This window comes from Parasteatoda tepidariorum, chromosome 10 (genome assembly GCF_982258835.1).
Source record: "Parasteatoda tepidariorum strain Cologne lab strain chromosome 10, Ptep-v5.0, whole genome shotgun sequence".
Classification (NCBI taxonomy): Eukaryota; Metazoa; Arthropoda; class Arachnida; order Araneae; family Theridiidae; genus Parasteatoda; species Parasteatoda tepidariorum.
Window position 1 is genome coordinate 41301013 of NC_141764.1, and position 17690 is coordinate 41318702.

Consider the following 17690-nt stretch of genomic DNA (forward strand, 5'->3'; position numbering starts at 1 on the left):
ATTTATGTACCAAATTTAAAAATGTTTGTAATCATTGTAACTTTGATAATACTATTGCTAACGGCACCAAGAAAAATTAGCATAAAATGAAAAACTATCTCAGTGTACATAAAATTCACACAAATATGCAAATCAACGAGAACCGCCATAGGAAGTGACAATGGGAATACGTAAATCTACTTGGATCGTCATAGGAAGTGATAAGAAAAAAACGTAAATTGACGTGATCCGCCATTGGAAGTTACAATAAGAATATGTAAATCTCTGTGACCGTCTTTAGGAGTGACCATGAAAGAAAACGTAAATTTACTTGACACGATCGTTAAGTGATAAAACGCAAATGCGTAATGTATTTCTCACAAAATGTTATAGTTATTGTGTAAATGAATACCATAGTTATTGTGCAAATGAAAAGTAAAAATTTGTCCAAGGTAAGGACGACTCTTGTTGATAAAATCAATTTGAAAGTAAATGATGCAAATCGAGAGAATATTCAACTAGATGAAGTTTATTTCTCACTTTTTTTTTTGGAAAACACACATAGATATATCTCAAATGTTTGCTTTAATGAAGATGTATTTACAACTGATCACAAATTAGTTCATTATTTACATTACTACATTTCTCAGGGACCACCTTTATTCAAGTTATACATATCCTCTGTCCATCGTATTGCTCAAATATTTGAAATTTTTCATCTGAAAAGACACAAGCATTACTTATCATGAAATTAGTGCGTCGGCAGTTTAGAATGTAAATAAAGGAAGCCAATCGATAGTAACTATGTTTACTTTTTTCACAAAACTCGTGTAAGTCTCTGTCGCACTCGGCTTCTGACATTTCATGAGTATCAAGATAAGAAGCTGGCAACTCCCTGTTGAATATGTAAGTGGTTTCATTTTCACTCTCGTCTCCTGAATGGCTGCAAAAAAAAAAAAACGAATAAATCAACGTTGATATTTTATTGTAAATTTGTAACTATATTCATTTTATAAATTTCCATTCAAGTCTTTTATTAACAAGAAATATAATTTTTAAAAAAAATTCAATTCCTACTTAGGTTAACAAAGAAAAATTTCATTTTAGTTACTTTTTATTAAAAAATTTAAATTTTCTCTCTCACATAAAACTAAAATTAATTAATTAAATTTAATTAATGAATTAATATTTGAAAAAAATATATTAGCTTCATGTGTCATCCACTACAAGTTTAAAACATTGTACAGGATGTTTATAAAGTCCCGGACCCATTTTGATGTTTAATAACTCATAAAATAATAAAGATAGATTAAAATTAAAAGCATAAATGGCTAGATAGACTCAAAAAGTTTCATGACCCTTGTCAATGCACTTCCACGTGTGCCCCCTTCGTCGCACGGAGAATATCAAGTCGATAGTCAATTTCACGTCAGGTAGCGGCAAGCATGTCTCAACAATCGTATATTTAGACATGTTGGAAAACTTCGTATTTCCACAACTAGAAGAGCTTCAGCCACGTGTCTTTTTGCAACAAGATGGTGGACCACCTCATTGGGGTATCATCATTGGTAGTTCTTTGAATGACCATTTTCCAGGAAGATGGATTGGTCGAGGAGGTCCAATTCCTTGGCCACCCAGATCACCTGATATAACGCCGCTGGACATTTTCTTTGGGGATTTATAAAGGACAATGTTTACAGGAGGATCGTGTCGAACATTGATGACCTAAAAGTCAGAATTACAACCGCAATAGTCTCTGTGGATGCCGACATGCTTGCCGCTACCTGGCGTGAAATTGACTATCGACTTGATATTCTCCGTGCGACGAAGGGGGCACACGTGGAAGTTCATTGACAAGGGTCATGAAACTTTTTGAGTCTATCTAACCACTTATGTTATTAATTTTATCTATCTTTATTATTTTATGAGTTATTAAACATCAAAATGGGTCCGGGACTTTATAAACACCCTGTATTTGTACTTGAGTGGATGAATAAAAAGTATTTTATTAACGATTGAAAATTTGAATAAGATATAGGGAAAGTGTGAATTAATAGTTGGAATTGAGAAATAATAAACATTTAATAATTTCAATATAATATCGTAATGTTATTTAGAGCAGTGGTTCTTAAATGGTGTTCTGCGTAACCTTAGGGTTTGGAAATTTAGGTTATTTTTTTAACCAATAATGGTTTTCAAAATTTGGTGTTAAATTTACGTTTCCCGATTTTCGAGTTTAATTATTTAATTTATTTAGTTTTTTGTAAATCGGAGATCAAAAATACACTTCAGTTTATTGATTTTCTGATATATCCTTATTAAAATTTATGTATCTTCTCTTTTAAATAAAATTATTAGTAATTTTAAAAAAATGAATGTCGATAATTTTAATCATATTATTAGAAACGCAAACTGATACTTTATGGTCTAAAGTTGAATCATGCATTGAAAAAAAAAGTACTGTTAAAACTACCAAAATATGATAAAAGTGTTTCTGGCTCTGTAGAAATGCCGAAAGCTCGGTAATTTTTACTGAAATTCTTTGGTAAAAATTTTGCTAAAATTAACTATAAAATATGGTTTAATAATAAATGAAAAAAATTGGTAAATATAGTCAAATTTGGTATCATTATAACTTAGAGCATGACATAAAAATAATTTATTCGGTTAAATTTACTTTTCAGTTTCGCATTTTTTGTAGTAATAAGAACTATAATTTTGAAAACTAGAATTTCCGGTAAACCGTTAACGTATGAACGGAAAAATTAGTAAACGAATGGTTAAAATACTATATATTTTCGTTTTATTAACCAGAATAATTGTTCTTCTTTTCTAAAAATTTTTATCCAGTTTGATCTTTGAGAAACACAATTATTCCGTGCATATTAAATTTAGCAAATCAAACTTTTATTAATTAAAGTAAAAATTTACTGCAATTTATTTAAACGTACACATCGTTAGATCACAATAATTAAAATTTTTTTCGTTAATCTTTAATACAAAGCTTAACCGAACAATATTTGGAGAGACCTGTTTTAATGGAAAACAAAAGATGTTTTTAAAATAAATACATTGGCGTTCCTTTAATTTATTTTTCCTGTTGGAGGAACTTCTATTTAACGAAAATAAAGTTATTCATCTAAATTCTTAAGTTAACTTTGTTCTCTAATCTTTTTTATTTGAGAGAGCAACTTTTCTTTAAAGAAAAATATGAGTTTTTACTTTCTTTTTCGTAGCAAGCTAGCTTTAATCAAAAATTAATCCATGTAAGACATTGTTGTCAAAAGTTTTAAAAATAGAACACAGGTTATTTTAATTACATTTGACAGCATAAGTCCTCGCCATACAGAAATCTATTGAATGTTTGAAACCTTAATAACCATGCATCAAAATTATGAACAATACATTTTTTTTTCTCCATAAAGCTCGGAAAATAGAGAACCAAAATTAAAAACTGTTGTTCCTATTTTTGTTTTCATCTTCATTAGAAACTTATAAGAATTATATGTAACATTCTTCATTTCTTGTTGTGTACAGTAATTTGTTAAAATATGCATTTTAATGGTTTAAATATGCTAAATAAAACAATGATAATGATTTTTTTAAAGTTTGATTCACAGTAATCTCACACAATTATGATTTAAAAAATGCTTTATTATAAATATTACTTTAATTTCTTTTTCATTATGATAGCTGAAATTAAATTTTTGAAAATATTTTTTTCTGGATGATTTTTTCTGGCATTCTATCGAATGCCTAAGCACTGTGTGAAATGTGTTATCGATTCATATACTGCCTTTCAGTTTTCGGTATACTATGAAATGAATGGAGTATGAATGAATACACAATTTAAATTACGGTTAAAAGCACAGGGTACTGGTACTTTTTATCGTAAAATCCATATTTTCCGGAACATGTTACGGAACAAAACAACTGATATGGATTAATTTTTACAATTATAATAACGGCAAAATCACAGAATCACTCTAATAAAATAAATGTAACTGTAAAAATTACGCTAGAATATTTTACGGGAAAATGGATTTTACGGCTGATGCTTTATACTGTGATTTGAGCTGGAGTTTTTTACAGTGTTTAACACATTTAGTTCATGTGGGGATACCACAACAGCGCCACCACCTCTAACAGCAGAATTATTTTAGAGCTCAGACGGAGCTGTCATTTTAAAAATCTTCTCAAATTTGTTAATTTTTATTATTAAATTTATTGTTTTCACAATATGTGCTCTTAACTAAGGCTCAATATACCAGTGGCCAACCTCTCTGAACTGTTTTACCACTCAGAAGGAGCAGTCATTCTAATATTCTTCTCAAATTTGTTAATTTTTATTATTAAATTTTTTGTTTTCACAATATGTGCTCTTAATTAAGGCTCAATTTACCAGAGGACAACCTCTCTGAACTGTTTTACCACTTAGATGAAACAGTCATTCTAATATTCTTCTCAAATTTGTTAATTTTTATTATTAAATTTATTGTTTTCACAATATGTGCTCTTAATTAGGGCTCAATATACCGGAGGACAACCTCTATGAACTGTTTTACCACTCAGACGGTGCAGTCATTCTAATATTCTTCTCAAATTTGTTAATTTTTTTATTAAATTTATTGTTTTCGCAATATGTGCTCTTAATTAGGGCTCAATGTACCGGAGGACAATCTCTCTGAACTGTTTTACCACTCAGACGGTGCAGTCATTCTAATATTCTTCTCAAATTTGTTAATTTTTTTATTAAATGTTTTGTTTTCACAATGTGTGCTCTTAATTCTGGCTCAATATACAAAAGGCCAACCTCTACATTCATTAAGACTAAATTTCTCTAAAAAGCAAAAACTTTTTAGAGGGCAAAAAGCAAAAACTTTTTCTTACTTAAAAACAAAAGCAAAAAAGGGTATTTCAATTAGTGAATTTAATATAGCGAAAATATTCTTTAAAAACATAGCAAAAAAATCATGATTTTGAGAACTCAAAAGGGCCTTATACTGAGAGAGAAACTCTTCATGACAACTATATTTCTATGTAAGTTCTGTTCTGTAAGTTCTGTTCCCATTTTGATATATTGCAAAAAAAAAAAAAAAAAAAAAAAAAAAAAATCAGCATTTGAAACTTTATGGTTTACTTTGATTTTAAATTGTAATAGAATTCCCCATGAACCTCTTTTTCCAAAGGAGGTAACTTATTATGAGATCTGGTGACCGAAAAAGTTTGAAATTTTTCAAATCAGGTAAGACAGAAAGAGAAAAAAGTGCATATAATGGCGAAATTTAGTGAGGTTGGAATTGTATGGTATAATAGAAGATTGTGATAAAATCAGGATCATGATCATAGAAAAGTTTTTATTCAGTAACAGTTGTAAAGCAAGAAATACAAAATTAAAAAATATTTTATACAAAAAGACTTTTTAAGTGATATAATAAATGTTGCATAATAATATCAATAAGCACAGGCCATGGGAGATAAATCCCCCATGACCAGCCTAATCAAAAGTCAAATGAAAAAGTGATTGAATTGTTCCCAACAGACAGCTAGTAGCATGGGAAGAGATCAATGGTTGGCAATTTATCGAAAGATAATATAGCCAAAAATAAAGCCAACTTTAAATTTGAAAATAATTTGGCGAAAGGGAATCGCCAAAAAGACTGTGCGAATTAGTATAACCATGTAACTGAAACATTTTTGTCGCGAGAAATAAAGGATAAAGAGTTATAAATTGATTTTTGCTTTCGATTTAGTCACGACAGTGTAATCAGTCATACATTAGTAGTAAAATAAAAAAAGTTAGTAGTTACATTGATTGCTTAGAAAAGAATAAAATATTTTATATTCGCTTTTCATAAAATGTAATAAAAATTAAATGATTGGTTTAATCAAATTAAACATCGATTAAGAATGATTTAAAAAATAAGTTTAAGAAATTAAGGAAATTTTAAGAGCTAGGAAATATGTAATGCCCATTGTGGCATCACAGCGCATGTATAAGAATTAAAAGTGAAAAAAAGTTTGACGTAGATTTTTCTCCTTAAACGTATGTAAACCGCGTTTATTTTCTAGTGCGATAAAATAATGAAATACATTTACTATATTAAATAAATAATCCCATTAAATTGAACTTGAACGATATTACCTGTTTAAAAAGCTTTATTCGCGTCCAAAACATGTTAATTGGAGATAACCGTCGATTCGTTTAAAACTTTCAAAAATAGGTGTCCGTTTTCTAGACCTGCCAGATTGGAATGAGAAGAAATAAAAGTGATTTAAATATAAAACGTAAAGTTGCCAATGAAAATTTAAAAAAATAAAGGGGAGAAACAAAACTAGAAAAACCATAGTAGCCGTGAGAAAAAAAGAAGATTAAAAACAGAGCAAGAAAACCCACAGTAGTCCAGAAGGGCAAATCAGGGTAAAATGCATTGCCGGCATTATGGAGAGGTGGTCAAGAGCTAATGTCATTGACAAAGGAATCAGAATTCATACGAATAAAAAAGATTCCAGAGCATCAAGATAAGATGAGAGGGGTGGAAAAATAATTTTGGCATTGTTGAAATAGAATTTATTCGACAATTATACTTATTCCAGAATTTCGACAATGACAAAATATTTTCCACCCCAGTCACACTAGCTCCTCTTGATAACTTGGAATCTTGTTTTATTCAAATGAATACTTATCCCCTTTTTTAACGACATTAGTTCCTCATCACATCTTCATAGCACGTGGAAATGTATTTTACACTTATTTGCCCCTCTCGGCCACTGCGTGTCTTTCATTTTTTTCCTCTCTCGGTTACCGTGGTTTTTCTAGTTTTGTTTCTCCCCTTTATTTTTCCATTTTTCGTTGGCAACTTTACTTTTATCATTTCAAACCACTTTTGTTTCTTCTCATTCTATAACGGAGTCATATGTTTACAGTTTCTAAACTGGTCACAAAAATGAAAGAAGTGTCGAAAAATTATCTTACCCTTCTGAAGCCATATTGGACATTTTGTAACTTAAACGGTGAGAATTTCTGCTTTTGCTCGACCTTCTTTCTCTATGGGAAGGTGTGCTTGCACGCACAGCGTGCACTGGTATAACACCTGCACAAAATAATCAAGCTATTATAGATTCTTGAAAAGTTTGCACTTGGATACAAAATCTGTACATAGATAGTCTGTGAATTGACATATTAAAATGATTGAGAATATTTCTGTAATATATTTAAAATGAATTATATCTAAAATATTTCGTTGGAAAGTGAACTACATTTTAATTTATTGAGAATGGAAAGTAAGAAATGTGAAATTTTTTCAATGCCACTTACATTTAAATTGGACCTAACTAATAAAATATTGCTTCAGTTATGTACATTTCAAGAAAATGTTATTAGTAACGTAAGAAAATCGTTGATCAATTGGAATAAAAATTAAAGTTTTAATTTTCTACGTGATTTCCTTATTTTTAACCATATTATTTATTTGTTTCGCTTTGCTTGTATCTCGTTTATTTTCAAGGCCACCAAATTATGTCGGCCGACTGGTAATATGGTGGTCAGAGAGCTGACCTCATCTCTCGGAGGTCTCAGGTTCAATTCACAGTCGCGATTTTCAAATCCAGTGGCCTTTGATGACTCGATCCTATGTTTACCATTTTTTTAAATAAAAAACTTGATTCTTGTTATTTTTTTAGTCCAGGTAACAAATTGAAAAGGAAAGAAAAGCTTGTATACTAACTGGGACTGACTATAGCGAAGAGGAAAATCTCCTAAAAAGAAAGCGACTCGTCAAAGGACGCTGGATTGTAAATTAGCATCTCGGTCAGAGGCATGGATGTTCTTTCCTTCCTTTCTTTACATCTTTGTCCTTCTATTTGTGGGTGCAACGTTGGAACGCATATTATGGTACCCCATGAAATATTGGTCAACATATCTTCTCGTTTGATATCCGATGTTGTTCAAGCTGTTGAACTTTTATATCTAAATTTTTTTCCAACATAGATATTGATTCCGATGTAACTGAACATAAGAACGATTGAGACCTCAAGACGTATATGCTCATTCTTTTTTATTTTTTTCCCACTTCACCAAAAACGCTCCGTCATGGCGTTAAAGTTCACATCAAATGCAAGATTAGTTTTGCGATCTCTCACTTTCAATTGGATTTGTGAATCTCAATTATTCTTGTTAATCAACAGGAATAAAAACTGCTTAGTTATTGAGAATGAATGGTTGTTTCTAACTAAGCATATCACCGTCCATGGATTTGAAAAAAAAAACTGTTAACAATTTGTAGTTTCTTAGACTGTACTTAAATATCTTTGTTAAAATCGGTTTTGCAGTATAATATGACATTAATTGCTCATATAATGCTGTCATTAGGTGTTTTTGAAGGAATTATTTGATGCAATATCTATATAGTTATTTATTTTTGTTGTTTCACAAAATTGTTACAAAAATATTACCTGAATGCGGATTATTGTTTTTTATACATTTGAAACAGTTCTTTATTTGTGAAATTGGTCCTTTTTAACTGGTCATCGCGAACAAAAACCGATGAGAGAAAAACTGCAAGATGACTGGTTTAAGTATCATTTGAAAGAATCTTACGCAGAAAATATATAATTTTAGGTACGTTGGAAAAAATATGGTCAAAACTACCAGAGTATGGTAAAATTTACCATGTTTCTGATTCTATAAGAACAAAAAAGGAACACGGTAAATTTTTACCGGAGAACTTTTGCAATGATTTTGGTAAAATTAACAGCAAAGTATGCTTTCATACTTATGATAAAAATTTGGTAAATAACGTAAAAGTTGGTAATTTTATCATGATACATTAGAACATGGTATAAAAATCATTTATGAGTTTAAATTTACTTTTCATACATGTATTTTTTATTAAATTTGTAGTAATAAGAACTATAATTTTGAAAACCAGAATATCTGGTAAACCCTGACCATATGTACGCAAAAACTACCAAATGAAAGGTTTACATTTTATATGAATAAGTATTATTAACCAGAATTATGTTTTGCTTTTACCAAACATCCCATTAATATACAGACAATTTTGCAAAAATTGTTTTCTTTGTGCAGAAAACTTATTATAAGATTTAATCTACTTCCCATGAAGTATCGCGGAACTGAATCTCACCAGGTTAAATTATCGCAAAAAGGAGATTCTCACCAGTAAAAAAATATCGTAAGACAGAATCTCTTATGATTGAAATGCTGATAAAATTTGTCCTACCATAGTTTGTCCTAGAATCAGTTTGATGATAACTTGCAAAGCAAATAAACCCTTAAAAGAATGATCTGACATTGGATCGTTGGAAGTTTACTATCTTTATCACACTATTTATTTTATTCACTATCTAATGCTCTTAAATTATAGCTTGAAGTGTTTTACTAATATTGCTATACTCATTACACTAGGGAACAAATTTTTCTTTTTGCATGAGATTTTTGTAACAACTCATTTGAAATCGGCAATCCGTTTCTCCCCCCAAGCTACAGTTTTTTTTAAATAACATTTTTAGTCTATTTTTTGTTGAAATGTGCAAGTTTAAAAACGTTGTACATAACAGGGGGTTCTCATAAATTTTGCGGCAAACTTTTTGGGCAGTTAAGGCACATCAACTGGATTAAAACTGCATGAGAACCCATGTCTGGAAATGTCACCGTACGCAGCTAGTGACGCTGCTCTATTATGAACTATTTCTTCGTGTGCTTTTAAATAGGTCATAATAGAGAACCGCTCCTTCCTGCTCATGAAGATATTTCCGGGCATGGGTTTCTATGGTGTTGATGATGTGTCCTAACTCCCCTTGAAGGTTTTTGCTTCATTTACACGACCCACTGCTTTATACACCGTTTTCAAACTTATACATTTTGACAAAAAATAGACTAAAACGTCATTTAAAAGAAAGAAAATCTGCAGCTTTAGAAACAAAAATAATTTCAAATTTGAAAATTTGAATTAGGAAAGATCCAGTATTTGTATAGATGCAGCAGAAATGTTTGTTCCCCAGTGTTATTTTCACAATGCACTTTGGAAGTTCATTCAGATTTTCACTCAGATGAATGTAGATTAACGACAAAATATGACTTACGAGGTGTTTGATATAAATTATTGCTTGGATGGATTGCTATGTTTGTGTTTTCCATTATATGAGAATAAGTCTCTTGCTCTCGCTGTAATAAAAAGAATCAAGCTTTGAATAAATTGAATATATGCTTTATCATGTTTTAAGTTTATAGTACATACTTTAACATGCTTATGTATATGCCTTAAGTAACTTAAAATATTCTAATCATGATTTTGTCATAAATAATTCATCAAAATGGTGCTATTTAGCAGATAAATTATTGATATATATAAAATTAATGCAATTCATTATTTTTCAAACACAAACAATGCACTGTGGGCCAGAAGACTATGATCTTTGGCCAAAAGTAAAAAATTAATTTTTCAACTAAAATATGTGTAGGCAGTTTTAATATATCCCAAATTAAGTATTCATAATCATTCCAAACATTATAATTAACTTTTTGGACCGAAGAGAGTACAATTCAATGAAAAATGTGCTCAAAAATAATTTTAAATGTAACTCTTAAATTTTTATTTCAGAAATATATGTAGGAATTTCACCTTTGCAATTTTACATTTTTACCAGAGTAATTAGTGTTAAGTTATAGCACAATTTTTTAAATTGTTGAATTAGTTATAGTTCGAACTCATAGTTCGAAAATTAGTTCCAAAAAGCTCCATGAGGTAATTAGCTAAACTTTTTGTTGTTTCCTTTGATGTTTCTTCTTTCGAAAAAACCTGCCCCATTTTGCCCGTATTGCAAAGGTGGACTAAATATATCGAAAAACAAAAATTATGTTTCTTTTCAAGTTTTCGTGTTATTTTGTAATTAATTCGCGTTCCTTTGTAATATTACTTCGGAAATATAATTTGCTTTTACTTTTTTAATATAAAATTACGAAAATTATTATTTTTTCATAGCTATATTTAATTATTTAAACGTACTATATTATTTTTTTATTTTTGCTCGCCATATTTCAGCCGCCATTTTCTTTTGGGTATTTTTAGTGTATTTCAGAATTTTAACAATGAATTCAATTTACCTGCACATGAAAACCCCTAAATACAAATTTTATCGAAATACTAATTTTGACCACGAAATCTTGGATGCTGGCCCACAGTGCAATGTAAGATACAGAAGACAAATACTTAACAGTATAGTGTGACAAATGCTTATAGACATTATTAGTTTTAAATTTTCTAAATATTTAATAAAATAATTAGGTACTTATCAATTAGGTAATAGGGTAATACTTAGGCAGTAACACAACTCGAGAAGAAGTGATTATGCCTAATAACCATGTGATTTAAATGAAATTTAATCGAATACCGTAAGCGACATCACGCGTGCGTGTCGAATCTGATTAGATCCTGAATCTACGAATGAAACGATTTACCTACGATGACGTCACTTCAGGTATACAATTAAGACATAAAAGTCATTTTATTATGTCACAACTGGTAAGTTTTGAAAATATTAATTCTCTGTGTGAAGTTTAATTCACTTTTACATTTCCACATTTTTATTCTATGTACTGATCTGTTTGTCAAAAACTTCCTATTTCGCCATGAGTACAAAATTTTCAAAGAAAAGTTATTTTCAAAAATAGTTGCAAGGGATTATGACTTGTCGTGAAATGTTAGTAGTGTTTGATATTAGTTGGATATTTGTTAGAGCACAATAAAAGATAATAAATTAAAAAGTAAGCTGAAGTTTTTTCATTTTGTTTATGTAAGGTTTCAATTTTAATCTTTAATTAATTGAAATATATGTCAGTCTGAAAGGCATTATTGACTTTTGAAAGACTGAAATGGATTAGTTCGAGACACGCAAGTGAAAACTTTATACGGCTTGTGCTATTCTAAATGAAATATAGTGTTTTATAAGCCTTCTCATTAGTTTTATAAATCTGCGCAAATTATGTACTATTTCATCTTCATAGCGATATTAAGGATACCAATTTGTTTTTCAACATGTTTAACGGAAGAAATTTTAAAATTTAAATCTAGCATAAATATTTACTTCACCCAGGGATGGTAAACACATATTTTCTTAACTTTTTTGGTTCATGTTTTATCTTTAAAATTTTGGTAGGTTTTTAAAATTCTCCAATAAAAATAGTGTTCATTTTTGAGTTTAAAGTTAGATAAATATTTTGCTCGAAACAACTAATACAAAGCTCGCTTTAAAAAATTATGAAGTTTTCAAAACAGTCTTGAAGTAGGCATTTTGTTAAATCTGTCCTTATCGTATGAAAAATTATTAAAAAATTATTAAAAAAAATTTCTAATCAATTTCAACAGTATGAATTTAAATCTAGCATACGCATTTAGCTTTATCAAGGGATGGTTAACAAAATTTTTTTTAAAACTTTATTGGTTTACGTTTCATCTTTCAACTTTTGCTTGGTTTTAAAAAATCTTCATTAAAAATTGTGTCTATTTTTTAGTTCTAAAAGTAATTTAAATATTTTGTTTAGAAACAACTATATACAAAGCTCTTTTTCAAAAAATTATGAAGTTTTCAGGACAGTCTTGAAGTAAGCACTTTTTGAATCTGTTCTTATCGTATGAAAAAATTATTAACAAATTATTATAAAAATTATTTAAATCTAATTTTAATAGTATACTTCTTTTTCTATTCTTCCAACATTAAGAAACTTGCCAAAAATAAAAATTTTGAAGCCATATTGAGCCAAAAAAATCTCCCTGGAGGAAGACTATTTAATTTTATAACCGCAGCCCAATTTTTTTGGGGGTTTGCGACTATTAACGTTCAACTCCTTAGCCTTGTAATTTTGAACCCAATCCAGAAGACAAGGAAACTCCTGGATCAAGTATTGGGAGAAATTCATTTTCGTGGAGGATTTTTTAATGAAACTAACCCGCATTTGCGTTACATGGATAGGAAAACTACGAGAACCTCCCACGGTTAGCCTGACGGCAAGGGGAGTCTAACTACTATGATCCGTCTGCTACTGAGGATATTTCACGAATTCCTGCGCAAACTGAATGCGGAATTCGTATCGACCAGCCATCGCTGGGATTCGAACCGGCTTACCTCATTAGAAGGAGGACGCTTTATCCCCTGAGCCATCGCGGCTCTCTACAGGATTACTAGACCTAATTTTAGTTAGATATACTAAATTTAATTAAAATTGAGACACCTCCCCCTCAAAAAAAATAATTTCAATATGTACCACAGCCAAGTAAAAGAACTGCATACGTGCTGATGTTATGCAAGCAGATAAGTTCAATGTTCAGTAGTTAAGTTCAATAGCACAGAGTACAGATTGCAAAAGTTCAGAAGCACAGTGTATTCTTTCCCATCTTTTGGGAAAAATGAGATTATAAATTACATTTAGAGCATTCTAAACTAGTAATATAGTATTTGGAGTAAACATCATTGTTACAAATGAATTAATCTCTAAGGTCTAATTGTATGTGGTTTAATTGCATATGGTCTAGTTAGGTTGAATTACATTCAGAACATGCTTTACTTATGATAAATTTAATATTTCTTTTATCAGCAATAATAACTTTAACTATGTTACACTACATGGCTACAATTTAACTACTAAATATGAAAACCCATTAGCAAATTAATTTAACGTATTACCAAGAAATTAAGTAGCTTATCTGATAAAGAATAGTTAACTGAATTTTCATTCATTCTTGCATCAAACATTACTAAAGTATTTGTAATTATAGTCAACTTAATTAACCATCTGAACTAACTTCAACTAAAAGTATTAGTAAAAGTATCCTGTTCCGTTTTGAATTATTGAATCATAATAGAATGAATTTGGCACAAGCAAATCAAATTTTACCAATACGAGCTATTAAATTGCTTGCATTCATGTAATTTAATATATTAATATTTTTTGAAGCAAGCACACCTGTTAAAAAAGAATAATAACTCCCTATTTGAGTCGCTGGGATCTAAAGATTATGGTTACATAGAAATACATAGAATGCTACATAGAATACATAGAACATATAAATACATAGAATACTTTATTTCTTCATTTATGTCTGAAAATTCATTTTGCCGTGCGTTACTATTGCTTTGACATGCTTTCCGATTATTTTACTATAAATTTATAAAGCAAAATCTGAATTCATTAAAGTTATCAAGCAAAGTTTTCCGACGAACTAAAATAGCAAATTAATCAAGAAACTACGTAACTCGGGAGTAGTTTACTGAAATAACATTTATTCTCTAACCTTCGCATTATTAAAGCCTTCGTCATAATATTCATCTCAATTTACCGACTGAGCTAGCTTCAACTAAAACTGTTCCATTAGTTGCTTAATTGCATTTAATCCAGTTCTGTTTTGAATTATGGAGAGAATTATTGAATCATAATCGAATGCGTTTGATACATATGCATGGCATCTTACCAATAGAAGCACTTAAATCGCTTCCTTTCATGCTATCTATCATACTCACCCACTTTGGAGGGTAAGGAACGTCATAAATGTGTTCATGTCTGCCGAAATCTCTTCTAAGGCTTTGACTGCAATCTGATTCAGGCGAGCCCTGCTTTTGGAACATGGGAATGTGGCTCATGGCATATGGTGAAGGGTAGTAAAGCTGGTCTTTAATGGGACTTCCGCTTCCGGCACTGCCCTGCTGCTTCCGTTCCATCACGGCCATGCTCATTCCTTCTCCTGATTTGTCGTCTCGGAACCGGGAATCTGATTAAGGTAACAGGAAATTAGGCTCTTTGAGTAAAGGAGACGGTATTTAATTGCGAGAAGACTAAGATTGTCTAATCACGCTTGCTCTAATGAAATTCAAAAGTTACCCCCTTTCGTTCTTTTAGATAAAAATAGCATAGATTGGCATTCCTTTTCAGCAAAGTTAAAGGTTGATGATTTCTATTAAAAGAGTAATTAATTTAGTAACAGAGTAAAACTGAACTATCATTGGAAGGTTATGAATGGAATGATGGAAAATACCATAAAAATGTTATCTTTTTCTTTGCAGCGTTTAATTTTTTTAGTACATTTTTATTGTTTGTCATCAAAATCGTTCAATTTGGATAAAAACAAAATATACGCACTCAATAGTATTTTCAAAGAAGGTATCATGCTATCTTTGTGCTGGAGTATATAATGACGGAGAAAACATAAAAGGGATAAATTATAGAACAATTATTGAAATAAAAGACAGACTACTTTAAACAGTGAAGAAAAATAATTAAAAAGTCATTCTATGTAATTTTATCTATGCTGTATTTCCTCACATGTTACGTATTTACGACTATTACTCAGGACAATCTCTGAGTTTCACGAGATGCCTAGAGAGAAGCATTGCCTCGACTTTGCATACATTGGCACCCCTTTACAAACGTATCTTTTTCTCCAATACATCCTGATGTCCCAACAATCCTTATTACTATGTTTTCTTCGATGAAACCTCTTTAAAAAAAAATCTCAATAAACTTCTATTGGAGAATGATATCAGTTTTCTCTCCAACATACCCTTCTTCAAAACATCACATCACTGGCTACGGTTAGTGTGCGGGTGGGTGACCACTTGGATCAGCCTGCGTAGGGACCGAGGGTGTGCGGTAGTGGTCCTCGTTAAACTGTTCTACCGTAAAGTGCTCGACTTCGCGTGCAGGTCGTCGGGCTACCGAGGCGGGGGTGCTATCCCCTCTGCAGAGGATCAAAATTGTGATGGCATGTCTTCGGATCATCCTCAGGAATGTTTCCCAGACCGTCGCCAATAGCCCATTGTGCAGCTCTAGTGCGACGTAAATGAACAACAACAACAACAGCAGCAAAACATCAAACTCTTCGTTTTCTTTTGATGAAACTATTTAAAAAAAAGAAACTCAAAAACTTTTTTTGGAGAATGGTAACAGGTGTCTCTACAACACACTCTGCTGCCATAACAATCCTTCTTAATACGTTTTCTTTTGATGTAACTCTTAAAATAATCTCAAAAAAAGTTGCATTGGTGACAACTCTGATAATATCAGTAGCCCTGATACTTGTTCTTAAGTTTTCATTGAAACGCTTTCTGAAGGGCCCGGAAAGAATTTGCCCATGACGCTTTTTCTTCTTTTTGCGTGCTTGATTTGTCCTTTCATTTTAATTACATTATTTTGAAGGTAACCGTACAATAATGAAGAAAAATACAAAGGGCCCATTAAAATAATTTCAAGAGGCAGAGAGTCTTTCAGTACTGCGACGAAGTATTATCATAAATGCTGTGACACTAAACTTAAAATATATTTGAGGCAATTTTCAAAATACTTAAATTTGCATGTTTAGTCATTTTACCTTAGTTTAAAATTCTTTTTCTTAAAAATTAAATCTTACTTAATAGTTAAATGTATATTTTTGAATAATATGAAACTATACAAACAACAAATGCTTCTTATTATTGCTAACTTGCTGTTTTAAAACTATTACTTAAGTAAAATTGATGATTCATCATTTTTGTATTACTTTCAGAAATAAAAACAATTGAAAAAAATGAGCAATAAAAACAAAACTTGTTACCAGTCTTCTAAAAATTAATGATCGTTACTTTTATTAATAATCACTTATTATTTTAACTCATAAAACGCAAAATAAGCAATTCTTGAGATAAGTAACGAGCTTTGATAATTAGAAATATGGAAATTGGCGTTCCTATTTTTTTCTATCTAAATTTCTCATTATTCGTTTTTCCGCTTCACGTGATTTATGGCGTCTTGAAAAAATGGCGCAAAAAGGTAATCAAATGTTATTTGGGGTGATAAATTTTATGAAGACGTCAGCCAAGTTGAGAGTTCTATTATATGCAAGAATTTCGGACCATAAATTTCATAACTGCTCTTTTTCTGGTTTATGTCCTTTCCATTATTTCTAAAGAGGAGCCAAACCGAAAGAACTAAAACTTGTTATATTTTCTGAAAATTTATTTTAAAGCATCTTTAATATTTAAATGATTATCAAGAACTTAATTATGTACTAAATTATATTTACCATCAGTTTAAAGGTTTGTTTATTCAAGCGGATAATGAATTATGCTTTTAAATTATTTGGAAATAAATCTGGGGATATTTATTACCAACTGACTTATGGGTCAAAATGTATTGGTTATATTATGATACATAAGTATATTTATTTAGGCATTTTTTTAAATTAAAAATTAGAACCTGTCGGTTTAAATGCTTACTATATTATGTATTTCTGACAGATTTAGAATATATTATGCTAGGCTTGTAATTTGTTTTTAATTTAGAAAAGTTGCATATAGTGATCTTAGAACAAAAATTTTTGTGTCAAAAATATTATAAATATTTTATTCCGATATTTTTAATATGATGTTATTGCGATGCGTGAATTTGAAATTTGAGTAATCATTTCTTGATGCACTCAATTCGCGATGAATCCGTTAATTTTTCGATCGTTTTTTGGGAGTTGTTAACACTAGATTGCCTAAGGAAGTCATTTTGACTGCTTTTAATTTCAATTAGAAAAACAATGATGTATACAATGACACAATTTCTTAGAAATTTGTGACTTTTTGAACAAAATAAAAAATTCTTCATTGTTAATATTTACTAATAACTTGCTACATAACTGTAAATAATGTAAAAAATTTTAAAAATTAATTTTAAACGA

General features: G+C 30.2%; 1 protein-coding gene across 3 annotated transcripts in view; it reads right to left on the minus strand.

Moving 5' to 3' along the window:
• Positions 1-487: 487 nt before the first annotated feature.
• LOC122269136 (cell adhesion molecule Dscam1) overlaps positions 488-17690 on the minus strand; it is a 398009-nt gene continuing 380806 nt past the window's right edge. The window contains exons 22-26 of one of the 3 annotated variants that reach the window (XM_071184626.2): positions 14515-14762; positions 10084-10165; positions 6956-7073; positions 792-922; positions 488-698 (exon numbers count right to left, since the gene is read on the minus strand). In XM_071184626.2, the coding sequence (XP_071040727.2) occupies positions 643-698; positions 792-922; positions 6956-7073; positions 10084-10165; positions 14515-14762 (635 nt within the window). In that variant the 3' untranslated portion in view covers positions 488-642. Of the gene's footprint in view, positions 719-791; positions 923-6954; positions 7074-10083; positions 10166-14465; positions 14763-17690 lie in introns of those variants that run through there. The other 2 variants (XM_071184624.2, XM_087154005.1) reach the window with 2 other exon arrangements.